This window comes from Pogona vitticeps, chromosome 2, assembly GCF_051106095.1.
Source record: "Pogona vitticeps strain Pit_001003342236 chromosome 2, PviZW2.1, whole genome shotgun sequence".
NCBI classification, from domain to species: domain Eukaryota; kingdom Metazoa; phylum Chordata; class Lepidosauria; order Squamata; family Agamidae; genus Pogona; species Pogona vitticeps.
This window is the reverse complement of record NC_135784.1, coordinates 147,915,944-147,938,217: the sequence shown is the minus strand read 5'-3', so window position 1 is coordinate 147,938,217 and position 22,274 is coordinate 147,915,944. Positions and strand designations below refer to the sequence as shown.

The window sequence follows — 22,274 nt, the reverse complement described above, 5'->3', positions numbered from 1 at the left end:
AATTATTTAGATATACCTGTATTATTGCTGCATCAATGCACATCTGCAGAGCTGTGAATCCATAACGCCAGTATTTTTCAGCTTCACATATCTTGGAAGGTCTTGGACAACTGGCTGAAGTAAATGAAATTATAAAAAGACAACCTCAACTTAATTTGCTGGTTTACTATTCACAAATGTCAATGTCAAAACAGTCACATTAAGACTGGTTTGACATTAGGTTTCTGCATTAAACTGGTGGCCACATTAACGACAGGACCACATGGTCAAATACCATGGAATTTGCTACACTTGTAAAACTGACAAATTTGAAATATATTTTACTGACCGCATGACAGAAAGGCTGATTTGAATTGGTCCAGGCCTTTTTCCTCCCAGAGCAGGTGACATGGGCAGTTGGGATGTGATGTTCAAGCCCAGGGGAACATACAAAAATGGAGCACCATGATTTAGAAGTGGGAGACTGGGTGCTAGTCCTGAATCCTGTCAAACACAGCAGGCTTCAGATTGTCTGGGAAGGCCCCTTTGTTGTGAGGCAAAAGCTTCATGCTGTTAATTAACAGGTCTGAAAATGTACTGGTTTGTCATGGCAATAATTTTAAACCATATGTGATCAGAGATGAGGCAATTCCTCACATGTTACTTGAAAGTAAGAAAAAATAGTAATGGATGGGATGGGGAAGGTGTTATCCCTGTTATGGAATCATTCTGACATGTGAATTATGATGTATTTTGCAAAACTACTGTTCAAACTTTTAATGTTCTGTACTATTATACTGTGAAATAACTTTCCATTTTAATTTTTTTATGGAAAAGTTTTTGAGAGATGTAGTAGTCTAAAACTTTATGATAATGGCTTTACAGCAAACAATAAAAGGATCAGCAGTGGCAGCACCAGAGGAAGGATCAACAGAGACAGGACCAGATGAAGGAAGGAAAGGAACGAGGGTGGTGGACTGAAACTTGCATTCTTTTCTATATGAATGGTGAACTTCTGATTCAATCTGCAGCCCCTGTGTGAGCACTGGTTATGATTTCAAACATTATAAATGTTTTGAATCAAATCACAGTATAGTCACACCCTAAGCTAAGTTATGCTGGCAAGAAAGACGGGTTACGTACCTGTAACCATGGTTCTTCAAGTGGACCTCTGTGAATTCACACAAAAGGGTTAAATCGGCACCTGCGCTGGACCTCTCGGAATTTTCTAGAGCTTAAAGATAAAAGTAACAAAGTTTTAGGTTGCCCCTATAGCACATGCTCTGCCCACCTCAGCCTTCAGTTCCATTGATCTGCCACCAAAGCCTGAGCTTATCTAGACTTAGTCAGTGACGGATACTGGGGAGGCTGGGCAGGATTGTGTGAATTCACAGAGGTCCACTTGAAGAACCATGGTTACAGGTAAGTAACCTGTCTTTCTTCATCGTGGCCTCTGTGACTTTTGCTAGTCACAAAAGGGTGACTAGCATGCTCACTTACCGGAAGGAGGGCCGTCACTGAAGAATGGACGTCAAAACTGCTCTCCCGAAACTTGTCTCCTTCTTAGCCCTGAGGTCTAGTCTGTAATGAGTTATGAACGTGGACACATAGACCATGTAGCAGTTCTACATATGTCAGACACATCAATACCATGTAGCAGGGCTGTGGATGTAGCAATGGCTCTAGTTGAGTGAGCTCGAAGACCTTCAGGTGGAGTTTGACATTGAAGCTCATATGCTAGTGAAAGGGTGGAGACAAACAATCTGGAGAAAGTTGACGATGAAGGTGGTGAGCCCTTCTTCCGCCCATAGAAGCACAGAAACAGTCTATGTGATGCCCGGAACTCCTGGGTACAGGAAACATAAAAAACCAGAGCATGTCTGACATCTAAAGTATGAAGCATACGTTCGGTATCCGTGCTCAGTTCAGGAAAGAGAGTAGGTAATACCAATAGTTGATTAAGATGGAATTCTGTGACCACCTTAGGAAGAAATTAAATATTTGGGTGAAGTACCACTTTGTCCTTAAAAAATCGCAGGTATGGCTGGTCAGACCTAAGGGCTGCAAGTTCACTGGCTCTTCGAGCAGATGTAGTGGCCACCAAGAACAGAGATTTGAAAGATAGTAAGCGAAGATCACATGTGGCCATGGGCTCAAAGGGTGGTCGCATAAGAGCATGGAGAAAAAGTTGTAGGGACCACTGAGGTGTCGGTGGCTTTATTGGTGGCCTGATGTTAGTTAGTCCTTTGAGGAAAGACTTCAGAGTAGGATGGGAGAATAACCTTGCCAAGTCTGAGTCTTTAGGTTGGAAAGAGACAATTATGGCAATGTAGACCTTGAGAGTAGAAATGGTCAGATTATGATCAAAAAGGTAAAGTAGGTACTGAAACAAGGTACTTATTTATTATTATTTATTTATTTATTTTATTTATATCCCGCCTATCTGGTCAAGCGAGGACCACTCTAGGCGGCTAGAAATGAAACAGGAAAAGACTCGAGGTGTCTAGCATCTGCAAATTTTAGGAAGTTCCTCCACTTGTAGCCATATAAAAGGGTTGTGGACAGCTTCCGAGCATTATCTAGAACTTCCTTGCTTGCGGGGAAATTCTCCACGCTGTCAAGTGTAGAGTGTCTGGAACCAGATGGAGGACTCTGCCTGCATCCTGCGTAAGAAGGTGCAGTAGAGTTGGCAGTTTGATGAAGTCCCAGGCCATCATCCGCAGAGTGGCAAACCAAACCTGACGAGGCCAGTAAGGTGCAATTAAGATTGCTTCAGCCTTCAGTTGACAAAGTCTGATCAGAGTCTTTTGTACAAGTGGAAGTGGTAGAAATAGGTACAGCAGTTCTGATGTCCAAGGGATCATGAATGCATCCCTGCAACCTGCCCTTGAGGCATACAGATCGCATTTCTTGTTGAGCTGGCTCACGAACATGTCCACTCTGGGGGTTCTCCATCGATGACATAGTGTGGCATAAACCTCTTTGTCCAACTCCCAATCGTGAGTCTCGCCTGTCAGACGATTCAGCTTGTCTGCTAGTTGGTTTTCCGTTGTTGAGACATGTATTGCAACTGGGAAGATGTGGTGCTGATAGCACCATTCCCAAAGGTATATTGCTAGGAATAGAAGAGATCTGGAGTGAGTCCCTCCCTGCTTGTTGATATAATACATGGTTGTGCTGTTGTCGGTGATTACTTGTATACCACGACCCTGTATCAGGGGTAGAAAGGCTCTGAATGCCTTTATAATGGCCAGAATTCCCAGATGGTTGATGTGGAGAGTTTTGTCTTGATCGGTCCATAAAGTATGTACTTGGTGTTGTCCACAATGTGCTCCCCATCCTGTTGGGCTTGCATCTGTTGTCACTTGTACTGTAAGTTGAAGATGTTTGAAGGGACGACCTATTAGAAGATGAGGAGGGAAAGTCCACCATTGGAGCTGTTGAGCTAGCTCTGGTGATACAGTGAGACGTTTCTTTTGGTGATCTTTCATGGGGTTGAAGATAGTCAGAAACCGTTTGAAGAGATCTCATTTTCAGGTGGGTGTGTGCCAAGGCAGGTGTTGTAGATGCCATGAGGCCGAATAGGTGCTGGGCATGCTTTGCAGAGACTTTTGAGCCTGGTCGAAATTTGCTGACAGCTCTTTGTATCTTTTCGATGAGTTGTGGTAGTAGAAATATTCGACCCTTGATAGAATGCAGTCTGGCACCTATGTAGTCCACATTTGTGATGGAGTGAGATGCGACTTCTTGGCATTGATTGACAGGCCGAGACTCTTTAACATGTGGAGTATGAATTTTGTGTCTTTCAGAGCTTGGCTTCTCGAGGGCAAAACCACCAGCCAATCGTCGATGTAAGGATAAACCTGGATTTTTTGGAGATGCAGGTAAGCTGCAACGGGCGCCATGCACTTTGTGAATGTCCTTGGTGCCGTCAAGAGCCCCAATGGGAGAGCCTTGTACTGGTAGATGGTGTCTTGAAATACAAATTGAAGATACTTTCTGTGATTGGGGTGAATTGTTATGTGGAAGTAGGCGTCTTTGAGATCTATTACCACAAACCAGTTCTTTTTTCTCAAGAGGTGGATTATGGAGTCCAGTGTGACCATACGGAAACATTTTGCATGAAGGTGTGGGGAAATTGTATGCTTTTACAATGTATATATCTGTGGCAATAGCAGACATTGTGCTAAGTGCGCAAATCACGTATACAGTGTGCTAGCTTTCCTAAAGGATGATTCATTAACCTGCTTTTGGTATCTAGGATAATTACCTGTCTTTGGGTAAATTGTATTAACTTACTTGTGTAGTTAAAGTGTTATCTGTCTCTGTTTACCCTGCTCTGTATTCAGGAATGTTTACCCTGCTTGTGTATTTAGGATTTACGTCCCTCTGTTTACCGGCCCCTCTGTTTACCATACTTGTGTATTCAGGATATTACCTGCCTGTGTTTAGAATGGTCACTGGTTAACTAGTGCAAAGGTAGTAGAGAACAATAAAAGGGGGGCGCGGCGATGGATAGGGAGGAATTCCCACTGAACAGCGTTGCACAGCATGCTGTTTAGTTCATCCGGATCCTGCCCTGAAACACACACTCGAGTGCTCGCCTCTTTCTTTCTCCTTGCTGGTCAAGAGGGGAAAAAAGCTTCATCTGCAGATCCCTAAAACTAGACTTCATCTGCAGATCCCTACAACAAGGCTTCATCTGCAGATCCCGAAATGAAGGTAGGTGTTTAATGTTCTTAAATCTAGAATGGGCCTGATCCCCCCGTCTTTCTTTGGGACAGCAAAGTAACGGGAGTAAAATCTGTTTTTTATGTCTCTTGGGGGGACTGTTTGAATTGCATGTTTCTGTAGAAGAGTGAGAACCTCCTCCTCTAGAACAGGATTGAAAGACGTATGCTTGACCTGTCCTAGAGGAGGATATTCTGTAAATTCCAGCCAGTAACGGTACTGAACAATGTTTAAGACCCAGGAGTCGTTTGTTATGTTCATCCAATTTTTCAGAAAGGGAAATAGCCGAGTAGTCTGGTGATTCCATATTGTTATGGGAGAGTCAAAGATATTGTTTAGATTTCTTGGCAGGTGGTTTGTATGTCTGTTGTCTCTGTGATGATTGAGGGCAATAGTTAGAGGTGAAAGAAGATGTTTGAGATGATCTGCTTGGTGACTGGTTCTTGTAAGGTTTAAAAGGTTGTGAAGATTGTGAAGATTGGGTGTATTGTTTACACCATTTGGTATTTATTGTATCGAGGTTGCTGCTGTATGGAGTATGATTTAGCTGCGTTTTTCATCTTATGCAGCTGCTCAAGGTTCCCATCTGTCTTCTCATTAAAGAGACCCTTGGCATCGAAAGGTAAGTTCTCCACCCTTGTTTTCACATCCTCCATGATGTTAGCAGCTCGAAGCCATGCATGCCATGACCGCTGACATGAGAATTTGAGATGCAGCTTCTGCTGCATGTCTGGAGGCCAATCTCTGATGTTTAGAAACTGTTTGGGCTTCTTCATAATTGTTAAGGAAGCCCTGTCTGACTTCATCTGGTGTCATCTTGAGTGCTGGCAAAATTCATAACCAAAGTTGTTTCTGATAAGCACCCATCGACATTTGGTAATTCAGAACCCGAAGGAGGAAGGATATGAGGGAATAAATTTTTCTACCTTCCAGTTTCCTTCCCTCCCTATTGGTAGGTGTTACATGAGATTTATCAGTAGGACGGGAGCAGCTAGTCTCCACTATCAGAGAATTGGGAATAGGATGCTTTAGCAGAAAATTAGTATCATCACCGTGCACGCAGTATAAATTTTCCGTGCATCTAGAAATAGGGTTGGAAATGGAGGGTTGGATCCAAAATTCCTTTATCAGATCCACCAAAGCCGGGATAAAGGTGAGACTAAGAGGCGGAGTCCTTTCTTGATTGATGTCCCCAAAGATAAGATCTTCTGTGGGGGGAGTGGGTTGTTGTGTGTCCATCTTGAGGGTCTTGGCCATTCTGGCAATCCTCTGCACATATGATGAAAAGTCCTCAGATGGTGAAGAGGCATGAGTATCAGCAGCATCAGACTCTACCACCTCTCCTTCTGGAAGTTCATCCGCAGATAAATCATGCTGAGCATCCTCTTCTGGAGCAGAAGAGTCATGTGAGAACATCTCTTCCTGCTCAGATGTGGATGGTCCCTGACGATCTTTGGTACCATGCTTTTCGACATCATGGGAGGACAATCTTGTCTGCTGGGATGTTCTTATAATCGTCGACGTCAAAAACGGAGATGCAGGCTTTTTTGGAACAACCTGCTTTTTAAGATGTTGTGTGGACTTCTTCCTTTTCTCGATGTCGAGCCGGTGACAATGCCGATGTCTGGGCGGTGACATCGAAGGGAAGGAAGAAGAAGAAGCATAGACATATTTCACCTTCTTTTTCCTATGGTGGTCGCTCAACGTCGAGGAAGAGTCGGAGTCGGAATAGTCCCTTCAACGTCGACGCTTCCTTTCATATTGGTCCGAATTGTTGTATTTATCTTTATGTCAATGCCAAGAGGATTGAGGGAGTACCACAACCTGGCATCGAGGAGATCTGTGTCGATCTGGGGCAATGTGTTTAGTTTTCTTCTGGCATTTCCGAGGTGGAGAAATTGGTCTCGAGCGCACAAAAGATGATGAAGATGGAGCCGGAGACGCCCGCCCAGTCGAAACGGGGCTATTTGGGGCAGATGCCAAGCTTGCAGTGGCACGGGCAAGCTGGCATGGCGTTGGAGAAAGGACGCCTTCAGTAGGTACAGGCCTGATCTGTCGAGGAGGAAGTGATGGAGCTACCTCTGACATGGATTCTCGATCTCGAGAAGTATCTTCCGAGATAGGTGAAGGTACTGAAGCCGAAATCGGTGGTAATTGTTTATGGTGATCCTTTGGTTTAGTAGCCTTTGGCTTTGTTGTTTGCTTTAGGGCTTTGGCGGAGGATCTCGGAGCTGCCTTCGACACCGATGCCGAGGACTTCCTATCAGCCGCAGTCTTTTTCGGAGGCTTATTTGAGGTCTTACTCAATGAGGATTGAGGTGACGTGTTTCTAGCTTCAGAGCGGGGAGTAGCTGAAGAGGAAGAGATTTCCATCTCTGAAGGTTTAGAGGTGGAGTCTGGTTCCACAAATGATATTTCAGTCTCTGCTGCCTTGGTGAAATTTTTGAAATGCTTGCAAGAATTAGTGTGATGAGCCTCTCCTAAACAAAAAAGACAGTGATCATGCCCATCAGAAAAAGGCAGCTTCCTTGAACACAAAATACAGCGGCTAAAGGGTCTGGAGCAGGACATAAGCTGAGAAATAGGGGAAATAAAAGTCTTACTGTGGAAGTGAGGGAAGTCCGATGGCAGGAAAAAAAGGTGGGAAAACTTCTCCGAAGGCAAACAGTAAAAACAGTAGCAAGAGAATAGTCAAAAATCGGTCGGGTCAGAAAAAAAACGTGGAAAGGCAATCCAAAATCATAAAGGCAATAAGCTAGAAGCAAGAGGTTCCAAACTGCGCAGCGGAGAAATGGAACTGAAGGCTGAGGCGGACGGAGCATGCGCTATAGGGGCAACCTAAAACTTTGTTACTTTTATCTTTAAGCTCTAGAAGATTCCGAGAGGTCCAGCGCAGACGCTGATTTAACTCTTTTGTGTGCATTCACAGAGGTCACGATGAAGAACAAACAGGCTTAATGACTTGATGCTAGTGGATTATAAGTCTAGCATCCTATCAACACAAAACAGTACTAGGGAAAAAGTAGTATTTAATATTTAACTAAGAAAAAATAAAAGCAGTTTTATATATTCCATTAATATCCCATGTCCAAAAGACTGGCTCTTCTGAGTCAGCTTTAGCAAAAGCAAATAAGGGCTTGCCTACATGGCTGGGTTGAAAAGGGCAGGAACAGGCTAAACAGGGTAGCTAGGAGGTCTGGTATGCCATTTGGTGCAATCCTCGCACTCAAATGAAATATGGAATCAAGTGACTCTATTTGGTCCACTTTTTAAAAGTGTAGGTGTATTAGATATGTATATTACAAATGATCTTTAAGAAAACGGATTTATGTACATCTATATGTGTGTACTTATTACACCTCTCAAAGAGCTGTTTGAGAGCCTGCTACAGCCTAATACACATATCTAATGTACAGATACACTTTTTTCCATTGTTTAAGGGCTGGTTGAGGAACTGCCATGGTGGCAGATTCAGCTATGGGCAACCTCTTCACTGGCCCTTTAAGACAAGGGAAATAAAGTTTTAAAAAAATTCTAGGTGATGCACCACATTTTTATGGAGAGAAAAAAAGGAATATTTAATTAGCAAATATCCTGAAGTGGCTCTATTAAGCCGCCTCAGGATACTGCCAAACCATAAAAGGAAGGCTTTTGGTTCATTCCCAGTGATAACGTGCTGGAAACAAACCAAAAGAGAGAGATCTCACCCACACTAGAAACAGGAAAAGTCCTTGAGAGGGCCCAGAAAGCTGCAGGTAGGACCGCTCTGGGGCAGGCTGGTTGGCTTCAGCAAAGACATTGTTTGATCGTTGCCTTTAGAAGAAAACCAGTCTGTTCTTGCAGTGGACCAAGCAGCAGGCTAAATGCTCATATAGTCAGTTTCTAAGATTATGTCACCTAAACAAAAGAGTACAAGGGTGACCTACGACCAAATTATGATAGGCATTTCCATGGGTTACAACTTCTTAAGATGCATAGAATATTATACAGACTGTGCATATGTCTTTATACCTGAAATTATGTGTATGTGTACAGACACACACACAAACACACATATACAGGGGTTATAGACACTGATATAAATTGGAAATTAAATGAAGCATACTTTGATAATTTGTTGATAATACAAAAAGTCATTAATTAGTACAAAACAACATGGAGAGAGGGGAGAGAATTCTATAAAGCTCTTTTTCCATGCTGGCTGGTGTCCTGAACAGGATGACCTGTGAGATGACTGAGAAATACTGTATCATTTTGTGACAAGACCCATCTGTGTGTACACACACAGAGAGAGAGAGAGAGAGAGAGAGAGAGAGAGAGGGAGAGAGAGGTTACCTCTTGATTCTATATGAATTGCAGATACTGGAACTTTTTCGGGAGGAAATCTAAGCTGATAGGACATAGAATCCATAAAAATTACACCCACAAAGTTCCGGGGGCTACGAAGACTAGCTTCTTGCATTTCCTGCTCAGTTAAAAATTCTTCTGTAAGGATCCCTGCAAAAAAGAAAACATTTTTTCTAATCATTTTCATCTCAAAATATGTCACAGTAAATATAATACTATGCCTCAATTGTTTTTTTAATTGACTAGTCCAGCCCAGGAGACTTTACTGTTTATACTCATATGCCAGCTAAGGATGTTTACTTTACAAACTGGATGAAAGCCTGTAAAATTATTCATAGCAATGCATAAGTACATTTACATTCGTAAGCCCTTTTGAGGAGTATGCTGTCTTATAATACATTAGTAAAATGGAAAGTTTTTTAGTTTTGTTTTGCTACCATATTTTTAAAATCTGTTTGGGGTTTTTTTTTTGGAGGGGGGTTGCAGCCCAATGCTACAGATCAGATCTCTATGCTTCTCATGTTGATGAATAAAATGAAAGCATGTCTTCATTAAACAATGTCTATACTGCTGTCATGGCATAAGCCAGTGCTATCACTCACAAGTAACATGCAGGGGGATGAGCAAATCTATTTTCCCTGCCAGACTCCACTGGCAACTGTATGACGTGATAGTCATTCAGTTGCTCTCATAAGAGACAAATCTTGATCGGACTTTCTTTGCTCTTCTGACTTTGCTGTTGTTTAGTCATTTAGTTGTGTTCGACTCTTCGTGACCCCATGGACCAGAGCACGCCACGGCCTCCTGTCTTCCACAGCCTCCCGGAGTTGGGTCAAATTCATGTTGGTAGCTTCGGTGACACTGTCCAACCATCTCATCCTCTGTCATTCCCTTCTCCTATTGCCTTCACATTTTCCCAACATCAGGGTCTTTTCCAGGGAGTCTTCTCTTCTCATCAGATGGCCAAAGTATTGGAGCCTCAGCTTCAGGTTCTATCCTTCCAGTGAGCACTCAGGGTTGATTTCCTGCAAAATGGATAGGTTTGTTCTCCTTGCAGTCCGGGGGACTCTCAAGAGTCTCCTCCAGCACCACAATTCAAAAGCATCAATTCTTTGGCTGTCAGCCTTCTTTATGGTCCAGCTCTCACTTCCATACATCGCTACTGGAAAAACCATAGCTTTCACTATGCAGACCTTTGTCAGCAAGTTGATATCTCTTGCTTTTTAAGATGCTGTCTAGGTTTGTTATCACTTTCCTCCCAAGAAGCAGACGCCTTTTAATTTTGTGGCTGCTGTCACCATCTGCAGTGATCATGGGGCCCAAGAAGGTAAACTCTGTTTACTTTTGACTTACTCAAGTAATTAAGACAATGGCACTGAAGACCGCTAGACTTGAGTTAAGAGAACATTGCTCATTAGGAAGTTCTTATTATTCAAGGCCTCCAAGTTCTTTTTCTATTATTGGATGGAGCCTGAGTTAAAGGAATAGTTTGCTATATTCTTAATATTAAAAGCCATAGTAAGATAATAGAACCATTTCCACTCAGTTTATACATACATAGTATGTTGCTGCACTGAACAAAGGAAGGATCTGGTGCTGCTTTGTGCTCAGGCACAAAACAAAAAAAAAAGGTATTGGAGTTTGACAAAGAGAAATTATTTTTCCAGACAGAAAACACATATTAACTAATCTGATTTTTAAAGTAAATGCAAGAAAAAAGGACAACACATTTTTATGGAAATAAATAATAGCATGAAACAGCACAGTACCTTCTGTAAAATATTCTGCAGACATTTTATGCATGATTTTTCTTGTCACGTCATTAGCTGGTGTGTATCCAACAATAAATTCAGAAATGCTGGAGTGCTCCACAAAATAAGGGTCAGAATCAGGCACCTCATCATATTTCTTGTTTGGATACATCATGCTCATCAATATTAGCCAAAATAAAAAGAACAGTGGAAGCAAGATTTCCTAAAAGAGAAAAAGAAAAAAAGAACAAGTCAAATGAGTAACACTTTGAAAGAATTATCTAAAACTGTGCTCTTGCACCTAGCCCCTTGGAAGACAACAGATTTAAGGATGCAAAATAAAAAAATAAAATGGTAATCCTAAAGCTAATTACCAAGCATGAATATAACTGAGAAATGCAGCATCTTGCATTCCAATCAACTGAAATTCTAATGAAACAATTTAAACAAAAAAGTATAGGTTGGATAAAAACGTCCTTCCTTTTGTATAGGGGTGGTGGTGGAGCAGGGGAGGTGTCTATGGTTTCATTTTTTTCCAGAGAGATATGCAATGCAGTTTCCTACTGTACTGCAGTTTCTGGAAAAATGCAGGAATGCTCTTCTTCCCACTTTTTACAAGACTGTGTCCTCCATACATACATCTTTGAATGTGACTATATTTTTATAATTACCCATGTATAATATTAATTATTGCGTATACCACAAACCATTTGAAGCAAGCAAAGAAACAAACAAACAAAAACAAAGAATATGATTTATGGGTTGTACAGATCATTATTTCCTGCATGATAAAGACAGAAAGTTCTTGTGGATAAAACTGATATTGAACTGTTTCTTCTAATGATAATATGATCACAGTACACACATAACAACCATAGGAAAAAGCCCTTGAAATATAATATAGCCAGCAGAGGCAGGCTATTCTCTGGTGCCTTTTTTGTTCCTCAAGATGGCATTCCTGCAGACCCAAATGCCTGACTCCCATCCCTTTCTTTATTCCTCCCTCTTCTATTTACACCTAAATACCAAACACCTCCTGGCATAAGGTGCCATATTCAGACTGGCCTGGAAAGTACATTGGAGCAAGATAGCCAAAAGGTACAGCACCAAGGACAGCTCCCAGTGAACTCTAAGACTGGAGATGAACTGAGGACTACTGTATTAACTGCTGATTCAGGACTTCTGTTTGCCAGTAGGGTTAAAGTCACTGAATTCATTTCCTAGAGAGGAAGGTTGCTGAGGGGGAGGCAGAACAGGGTGTGCAGTCAAAAAAAAGTCCCTTCCTGTCTCTCTCTCTTCTTCTTCTGGAGAAAAGAGGGGTTTTTCTCCAGGACTGCCTCTCCTTTCCTGGATCTGGGAATTCCCTCCCCCCCCCGGGGGGGGATGCTAGTGAGTCCATCCCAGCTGGGTTGGAGGGGAGGCAAGGAAAGCTGGAGGCAAGGAAAGCTGGGGGCAGAGTGGGAGCAGATAGAACCCAAACTGCAAGCCCAGCAAGGCAAAGCGTAGAGGACCCACAAACACACACACCAATTAGGAAACAGATATTTCCTGGCAGTGTTATGCCATGTCAAGTTACTCCTGCTTTTGGAAGCCCCCTATGAATTAATGCTCTCCCACCCCCCAAAAAACTGACTCCTATAGTCAAAAACTGTGCTGCAGGCTAATAAAATAAAGGCTGTGGTTTCTCTACTGAGTCAATGCACCTAAAGTTCTGTCTTCCTTTTTTTCCTAGCATTTTTTGTTTCCAAGGAAATTTGTATTATCATGATAGTTCACCCCATTAAAATGCCTGTTTATGCAAATGTGGTAAGGATTGTAGGTTTCTTGGCAATTATAAAATAGGGTTGCAACTTGAAAAAGGCTGGGAAGCATTCTGGTGTGAAGTAATTAGATGGATAGAAGCACTGATTAATTTAAAAATAGATATGAATGAAACATTATTGTTATTCTCAATATTTACAGGAGGAAATGAGAAACTCAAAAATAAAGAATTAACAGCAAATCTTATAGAGACAGCAAGATCCGAGATGGCTAGAAATTGGAAAAATGCCCAAGATCTTTCATTGCACACATTTATGAATAAGATATACCATACAATGCTGGTGGAAAAAATGACTAATAAAATTAGATTATATAGAGGAGAAATAAGACATAGTCAATTCACCAAAAACTGGAAGCCTCTATTAAAATATGCCAATAAGATAAATGGGGAAAGATGTGGCTCAGAAAACAATTTGGAGCATTTAGACTGTTGGTCGATATTTTTCTAAGATGAAATGGGGAATGGTGTAAATGTGACTTTATGAAATGTGGGAAAACCAGGTGGTCAACAGTTAAATTACATAATAAGTAAAATGATAGATTACTATGTTAAGCCTGTTTATATTACTTGTAACATGATGGATTGTAATATTTAAATTTAAAAAAAAAACTTGAAAAAGGCTGGAAAAACCTTAAAGAGACAACCTTAAAAAGACAACTCTCTGGGGTCCATCCTGTCATTTCATTTTGGACTGCTCCTGAGAACACTGCAGGGATTAGCCTACTATATCCTGGAATCATGGAACTCATAGAGGTGGGCAGCCCATCCTCAGAGGTGCCATGTTTGTGCAAGCATGGAAACTTCAGAGTCAAGTGGTTTGGCTCAAGTCAGATTTGGGGTCTCAAGCCTTGACAGCTCAGGGGGGTCTCCTTGGCCGCTAACTGTATGTCTAGCTAGCTGTTGGATTCATGGAACATTCCATATCCACATCACAATCCAGGGAACTAGAGCTCAGTGCTGGCACAAGCCTTCCCACTCCTAATGTGAGAGGGAAAGTACTGTCAGTGACTCCACTCCCTGCAGTCTCCCAACCTGCACTACCCATGTTCCTCATGTATGCTGTGCTGGAACATTTACAGTAGGAGATAGAGAGGGAGAAAGAAAGGCATGGGAACTATGCTAAGAGTGATGAGGATTGTTTTCGATGACAACTGGCTCACTGGTCATTTTCAGAGTGCAAAGGTATGAGTCTTCAGGGCTCTCCAACCCACCAAAATATCTTGTCTGCAAAGGACCAGGCCTTATAGCCATGCTTCAAAGGTAACCAGCCAGCCAACGGCAGTGCATGGGTGGTAACCATTGATGGTTACCATTTTACCATAACCACTGCTGTCCTGTTCTTCCCTGTCAGCCCTCCTAAGTGTTCTTACATGGCAAGCATGAGCAGCATCAATTGGTAGTGGCAGCTCTGATGCTGTGCAAAGCACCCCACTGCCTGAGGTAACTGCCTCACTCCAGCTAATGGTTTGCCTGGTCCTGCATGAACAAAAAGAGGAGGGACTACTTTCAAGCATTCCACAAGATCCTTCCTCCTACTTCAGAAAATCATCTTGAGACAAATGGAAAAAAGAATCTTTAAACTAGCCTAGAGCTACATCACTGAAGGTATCATGGCCATGGATTGAAGGATGGAAAATACAGTGTGTTTCTTCTTAGAGTTACATATAATCTTCAGATTTCATTTCAACATTCCCATGATTTATCTTCAATGGTGGAATAGCCCCACCAGCAGCATGGTCCACCGGTGTGTCTCTCATAATTGTGTGTGAATCCTATGGCCCTTCAGCTCATGAATCTCAAGTACATGAAGCAGCAACAACAAAAACAGAAGGACAGGTTGAAAAGCAAAAACACTCCCTCTGGAATTATAGTAGCACTGAAACAACAGGATGAATGTGGCAGCTAATGAGATATTGCTGTTTCATACTGTGTACACTATAAATATCATTTGTATTCTCTATACTTTTCAACTATACTATTTTAAAAATAGAGGGCATGATAGACGGAAATTTCCAAATAAAAATATTAGCTTTAGTACAATTAATCATATTTATGAAATCCAATTTATGTCAAAGAAGCACAAGTACAATTCTGGGAGGTCTCCTGCAAATAATGCTCTAAACCAACAAAGTTCTACATGAAGTATTTCAGCGCCCTCAAAACATCAGCAATTTTTAACAAAAAAGCCAAACATTGTTTTAGCAACTGAGCTGCTTTTAAACTTAGAAAACATAGAAAAGAGCATTGCCAGCCAGCTCACCTGGATGCTACTTTTTTTAGTTCTCCATTTTACTAGGCAGTTCTTGTATAAAAGAGCTCTGGTTTGTCGCCATACTCCTTTTTGTCTTGAAGCCTCTGGGGACATTTTTCACACATAAACTGAAAAGAACAAAAACAGGAAAAAGAAGGAAATGATGTATAACACTGAAAAATATGGAAATCAAAATCCCCCTTGTATAATAAGGTTAAGGTTGTCCACTCAAGGAAAGATTCTTTATTAGATGAAGCATCCATTTTCCCACCAGCAATTCAATTTAATTTCATTCTCATGTTACCAAATTTCCAATATGGATGGCTTTTTCAGACATCCATGGGAATGCCTACATTTAAATTACTGTTCATTGATAGAAAAAAAAGGTTGTCTTTAATATTGTCATTCACTACTAAAGCTTTTAAATTCCAAGAAACAAACCATGTGCTTAATTCCCTGGCCCTTATCAGTTAAGCAGATCAAGGTAACACAAGATGATAAGTAGAATGCATTCATCAGCTTTTATTAAACAGTAGATCTTGAGGCCTGAAGCAGATAGTAGCACCAGAAATTGATATGTAACCTTTCCTCTACTCAGTTGTCCTGTTGAAAACTATTAATTCCACCAAAGCTGTCACTTCCTCCCTGGGGCGGGAAGCTGCCACTTGGCACCAATGAAAGGTTGCTATTTGGAGCTAATAACAGCTTCACGTAAGGCAGTTTAATGTCATAGTGTGGAAGAGTTAAATCCACATCCCCACATTCTATTATCCCAATCCAGAAAAAAACATACATTCGGATATATCACCTAGTTTCGCACCTCCATCTCTAACCTACAACATATAGATTTCAATTGCAATCTTAAACACACATATGTGAGATTATGCCCCACTAAACTCAATGAGAGTTACTTTTGAATAGGTCTGTACAGTATTGTACTGTAAACCAAGCAGAGTTTCCAGCACTACATAAAATATTTACTGTGCTCAGCGCCATTCAATTACATACATATGCAGGATAAAGCAGCCTAGTGACTAATGTCCTTAAAAACTATAGCCGGTTTAGTATAATCAGCCTGATGAGAGAAACGGACAAGTATCTGTGGGAGTTATTCCCAAGGAAGAGAAACTGCCACTAGGGGAGTTACATTGTCACATTGTATAAGAACAAAGGAGAAGGGGCAACTGCCATAACTACCATGTTCTCAGCATTGTAGGGAAGCTGCTTTCCCGTGTTGTGCTGAAGAGTCTTCAGGTGCTTGCAGACAGTCTATCCAGAATCACAGTATGGATTTTGAGCTAACAGATCCACCATTGACATGGTATTTTCCCTCAGAGAGTTGCAGGAGAAATGTAAGGAACAACAACAGCCACTTTGTGGCCTTCATAGATCTTACAAAGGCCTTTGATTTGGTTAGCAGGGATGGCCTTTTTAAAATACTTCCCAAGATTGGATGTCCATCTCAACTCCTTAACATCATCAGGTCATTTCATGAGGAAATGAAGGGCATTGTAGTTTTTGATGGCTCAGCATCAGATCCCTTTGACATCCGAAGTGAAGCAGGGCTGTGTCCTCACGCCGACCCTGTTCGGGATCTTTGTTGCTGTCATGCTGAATTGAACTGCAGCAGAAGGTGTCTATCTATGGACTAGATCAGATGGAAAACTCTTTAATCCCTCTAGATTGAGAGCGAAGACCAAAGTCCAGCTGAAATGCATGCGGGACTTCCTCTTCGCAGATGATGCAGCTGCTGTTGCCTATTCTGCCAAAGACCTCCAACTCATGAATTGTTTTAGCAAGGCCTGCCAAGATTTTAGATTAACAATCAGCCTGAAGAAAACAGAAGTCATGGTCCAGGGCGTGGACTCACCTCCCTCTATTACCATCTCCATGCAAGAATTGGAGGTTGTTCATGACTTTGTGTACCTTGGCTCAACAATCTCTGACACTCTCTCCCTAGATGTTGAGCTGGATAAATGCATTGGCAAAGCAGGTACCATGTTATCTAGACTCACAAAGAGAGTATGGCTTAATAAGAAGCTGACGGCATATACCAAGATCCAGGTCTATACGAGAGCCTGTGTCCTGAGTACACTCCTGTACTGCAGTGAGTCCTGGATCCTTTGTACATGGCAGGAGAGGAAGCTGAACACGTCCCATATGCATTGTCTCAGATGTATATTTGGTATCACCTGGCAGGACAAAGTTCCAAATAGAGTAGTCCTAGATCAAGCTGGAATTTTTAAGATGTATACATTATTGAAACAGCGACATCTACATTGGCTTGCGCATGTTGTGACAATGGCTGATGGTCGGATTCCAAAAGATCTCCTGTATGGAGTATTAGTGCAGGGAAAGCGCCCCAGAGGGATACCACAGCTGCAATACAAGGATATCTGCAAGCAGGATCTGAAGGCCTTATGAATGGACCTCAACAGATGGAAAACCTTGACAACTGAGCATTCAGCCTGGAGGCAGGTGGTGCATCACGGCCTCTCACATTTTGAATCAGCAGCCCAAGGCAAAGAGGCAGTCCCGAAACCAGCAAAATCAGGGAGCTGGACAGGGAAAGATTGTATTTGTCTTCAGTGTGGAAGGGATTGTCACTCTCAAATTGGCCTTCTCAGCCACACTAGACGCAGTTCCAAATCCTCTGTTCAGAACACATTAACATAGTCTCTCAAGACTAAAGGATATCTAATCTAATATGATCTCTGTGACTAGCCCCAGCTAGCAATCTGGCTGTAAAACAGTTTCCCCAAGTTACATCCCATAGTGAGACCAGAAGAATACCATGGTCATGTAGATTTTAATAACACAGGAGACAAAGCAAAACCCTCTTCTTTACAAAAAGCTATAGTTCTTGCTGCAAATACAAGCTCCCAGTTTTTAATAATTGAAACAAGTGTAAATCAATGGCCAAAATCCTGTTGCACAGTGTAGTAAGTCACAACTAGAGTAGGTTCACTTGAATCAACTGAATGTACACAAGAGATGACTCATCAAATCCCCAATCAGTGGACTTCCTCTAGTGCAACTTGCTATACTAAGCAACAGAACTTCAGCCAATGTTTTCACTTTTATCCAATGATAGTGATGTATAAAAATCACTAATTATGGTTGCATAGGTGAGGATGTGCACCTGAATGTGCATACATGTGTTTTTCTTATTCAAAGCAATGTTTTGCAGATGAAGGAACCCTGCATTCAAATGCACATCCAATTTAAAAATATAGTTCCTAATTCAGAAAAGGACATCCATATGCATTTCTTTGTCTGGACTTTTAGAGGTTTTAGAACATATCAGTTAAACGCATGCACTTGTTTAGTATTACTGAACTTTAGGAAAAATTCTCTCTCACCCTTCTCCAAATGTTATGCAGGAAGACGTCATAAAGTGCTCAATAATCTTGTTTTATTTTTGAAGAGTTTTTTTTTTTAAATTCAGTCTAGGTACAGGGCACTGCTGTTTATGTTCCAAACACCCTTGAGCTATCTGACAGGCATTTCCACTAATCTGGAGTATCACAATCAGCACTACAGGGAAGCTGGGGATCTTTATGCCAAAACTGACATCACTGGCTGTGTGTGACATTCCTTTCAGAAAAAGGCAAAACAACATTCAGCAGACTTTGGATGATCTCTCTACACACACTGCAACATTTTTTAAAAACAAAAATCTGATGTACTAAAATTATAGCGTTTAACATAAAACACTGCCAAACATTATTCAGGTCCAATTTGTAACAAGTGCAAGGTCTACATATTTCTGATGTTTTGCTCCATGAAAGTCTAATCCTGACTAGCAGAAAGTATTCTTTTCAGTTATTGAAACTTTTAAACTAAAATCTTTATTGAACGTAACTGTTTTATGGATAAAGACTTTTCCTTGTTAAAATTACACACCCTTTCACTGGTGGTGGGACTGTGGGTTAAACCGTAGAAAGCTTCTGGGCTACCAGGTCGGAAGACCAGCAGTTCGAATCCACGCAAGGGAATGAGCTCCCGCCGCTTGTCCCAGTTCCTGCCAACCTAGCAATTTGAAAGCATGTATAATGCGAGTAGATAAATAGGTACCACTTTGGTGGGAAGAAAACAGCGTTCCGTGTCTAGTCGCGCTGGCCACATGACCACAGAAACTGTCTATGGACAAATGCTGGCTCCAGGGCCTGGAAACAGGGATGAGCACCACCTCCTAGAGTTGGACATGACTGAACAATTGTCAAGGGGAATCTTTACCTTTACTTTATCACTTATAGAATTAGAGATACATCTGCAAAGGAACCTGTCCCTGGCAAGCTGAATATCAGAAACATAACCAAAGAAAGCAGGCAGGATATATCATGATGGAATCATGAGATTGAGATTATGCACAGTTGTCCTTATTGGCCATTTTATCACTTCAACAGCAATGCTATGGATAAGAAAGAGCTGACAAGATTAGCATGTGTCAACTACAAGAAATTAACTTGTCACCCCATAAGAAAGACCTCTCTGCAAATGTGGTTTTAGACATCTAGATAGAATAGGTATAATTTACAAATTCATGTTCAGGATTTTTATAAAACTGCAGTAAAATAGTAGTACCCTTTCCAGTAGTTCAGTTTAATAGTAACTAATCTGGCAGCATGTTTACCAGCTGCTAAAAGCATTTTACTAAGCCAATATGCAGGCATTAGTTGCTGATCTACTAACATAATCCCCAGGGACTTGCCAGACTAGTTGTTGCAGCATTACAATATATTTATGAATCAGACTCTACCATTAGATGCATAAAATCAGTATTTATTCTTAGTAAGCAACTATACATAGAATATATACATGGTTGTATTGAAGGTGAATGTTATCACTGAGGTCAAGATGAAATTAAATGCAAGAAACACAGATAATTACGCACTTCTGAGAACATAATTATGAAAATTATGTTGATGCGTCTGCTATAGTATATATCCTCAGAGCAATGCTGCTAATGATACAAAGGTCTTGGCCTCTTAATCCTCTTTCCTTCTTCCAGCACCATTCTGTGTATGTACACCTTAAGTACGCCACTGGAAGGTGGACTATCAATTCAGGATTTGACACCCCAATGAAGAAGAAAGAAGAACATCCATTTGTTGCCTTTGGGTCCCTTTTCACAGCATCTCTTGAGTTAAATAATAAACTCACTCAAGAAACCCTAATACTTTAGGTGCCTTTAAGCTACTTAGCCAGAGTTGAAAATTAACTCTAAATTTTTGCTGCTCTTCAGATTAAACAAGATGGCTTGTCCTTGGCTGCAACTAGATATGGGCTCCTGTTCTTTCCTTTAATCTGAATTTGTGCAGCACGAATTCATTCAGACATAACTGACTGAATGTGTATGCAGCTCACAACATCAGCTCCGTGCTGTGGCTTTTTAAGCACAGCCTTGGAATTTGTTCTGGAGAAAGCATGAAAACACTGGTCACATCCTAAATACAAGTCACACTAGCACCTCATGACGATTGATGCCTTTGCAACATATACTGTATTCTCTATTCAAGCAGCATGCGATACTAAATCTCCTGTCTTGACATGCTTTCCAACCTCAGACTCTGTATGCACATTTATCCTTACAATCTCAACGATATAAACTTCATGCCTAATAATTTAGTATGAGTGCCAGGGAAAGATACGTACTGTACAGACTCTGGAAATGACGTATACCGAGTCGCAAACGACGACCTAGGCATACATGCATACGAGCAAAACAAACGTTTCCTACCACCAGCAGCAACACGCACACCAGCCACAGTTGCTTTTCCTCCCAACCCACTCCTGGGAAAACATGCGGTGTTCCCGGCAAAGAAATCGGACACCATCAGGCCTGGCTGGCTTGGCTCGACATTACTGACTTCTCCGGCCCTACGTTCACCGGCATGCAAGCTGTACCCAGCGCAGGCTGCGGACTGGGCTCCCACAGGAACGGCGTGTGCTGTGCCCCCCCCCCCCCGCTTTGGACGCCGCCACAGGCGAGGCAGCCCTCAAAGCTATGCTCCTCGGCCTCCCGTCAGGGAGCTTCTGGTATCTATCGAGCAGAAGAGGAGGAGGACGCCCCCGGTAGCGGTGATAAGGGAGGGGCGCGGCTCTCGCTCGCTGTCTCCCTGCCGCCCCGTCGCTACCGACTTCTTCGCCGCTCCCCCCATTTTGCCTTGCCCGCCTCCTACTCGCCCGAATATCCGCCCCTCTACCCAAGACGGCGCCTTGCCTTGCTTTTCCCTCTAGCCGTCTTTCCCTCCCTCCCGCCGTCCTTCTTCTGAGGTACGGCGCGGGGTGAGCGTGTCTCGTCCCCTCGGCTGGCGCCGCGAAGAGAACCGAGCTGCCGCCGCCTCCCGTTCCCCTCAGGCAGACTTCTCCTCCGGCCCCCTGGTGGTTGCCGTCGCCGCCGCTTGTCAGGAGGAAGAGGGCGGGAGAGCACGTAAGGCGCGCGGCTCCTGCCGTTGTTCCTCCGGTCCAACCACCCTCGCGCCTCAGGAGCCAGGCAGAAAAAAAGGCCTCCCTCCCTCGCCGCCTACCTGGCCTCCGCGAGGGCGGCGAGGGAAGGAGGGATGCGTATTCGTTACTCTCTTCTCTTTCCCTCAGCACCCGCACGGCTTTAACCCTTGGCGGCGGCTGTGGGGGCGGCGCGAGAGGGGGGGAAAAAGGAGAAAAAGACGAGGTCCCCTCCCGCCTTCGCCGTTACAGCTTTCATTTTGTCTAGTCCCTCTGAGGAGAAGAGGGGGCTGCCGTATCTCGTGTGTGTGTGTGCGTGTTCAGACCAAGCGAGGCGTTTCTCCGCGCCCACCCTTCCGCGTTCCCACCTTCCTCGAGCCACTCCAGCAAAACGAAAGGAAACACACATCAGTCAAGCAATAATTTTGATGCGGCAACACCTGAACTATAAAATGCACTTCCATCTTCTATCGAAGACTCAAAAAAGGGCCTCACTCCGATCGACTTCAGCCGCGTCACAAGGTAGTCGTTTTAACAGGCATTCCCCCTTTACGAAGACATTCACACGCACATAGGCACACGCGTGACGTCCATTATTATCAACCGGTCCTCTTCTCTCCACTTCGGCTCCTGTCTGCAGTGTTGGGTGTGCCGCCGAAAATCACGAGAAATGCATCCGAACAAACAAACAAAAAACCATTTGTTTTAAAGCGATGAGCAGCAATCATCATCAGTATTCAAGAGTAGAGAAAGGGAAACTATGTTTAAGCGGACACACAACACTGTAAGGCGAAGCAAACCAGGATCGGTTTACATGAATTTGCTAAAGTAAGCCCACTATATTTGGTGAGACTTGCTCTCTGGTAAGTGGTACCTGACATCAGCTTTCAGAGCATATTTGGATGCCCTGCACTGTAGTCTATTCTGATCCTGTGCAAATCAC

The 22,274-nt window shown here is 42.6% G+C and overlaps 1 protein-coding gene across 3 annotated transcripts in view; it reads right to left on the bottom strand.

The window, feature by feature from the left end:
* Positions 1-21,651, bottom strand: part of ABCA5 (ATP binding cassette subfamily A member 5) — a 96,830-nt gene extending 75,179 nt beyond the window's left edge. The window contains exons 1-5 of one of the 3 annotated variants that reach the window (XM_020791286.3): positions 21,415-21,651; positions 14,891-15,009; positions 10,827-11,031; positions 9,046-9,207; positions 17-114 (exon numbers count right to left, since the gene is read on the bottom strand). In XM_020791286.3, the coding sequence (XP_020646945.3) occupies positions 17-114; positions 9,046-9,207; positions 10,827-11,031; positions 14,891-14,995 (570 nt within the window). In that variant the 5' untranslated portion in view covers positions 14,996-15,009; positions 21,415-21,651. Of the gene's footprint in view, positions 1-16; positions 115-9,045; positions 9,208-10,826; positions 11,032-14,890; positions 15,010-20,539; positions 20,818-21,107; positions 21,240-21,414 lie in introns of those variants that run through there. The other 2 variants (XM_020791284.3, XM_072990772.2) reach the window with 2 other exon arrangements.
* Between the last annotated feature and the right edge of the window lie 623 nt (positions 21,652-22,274).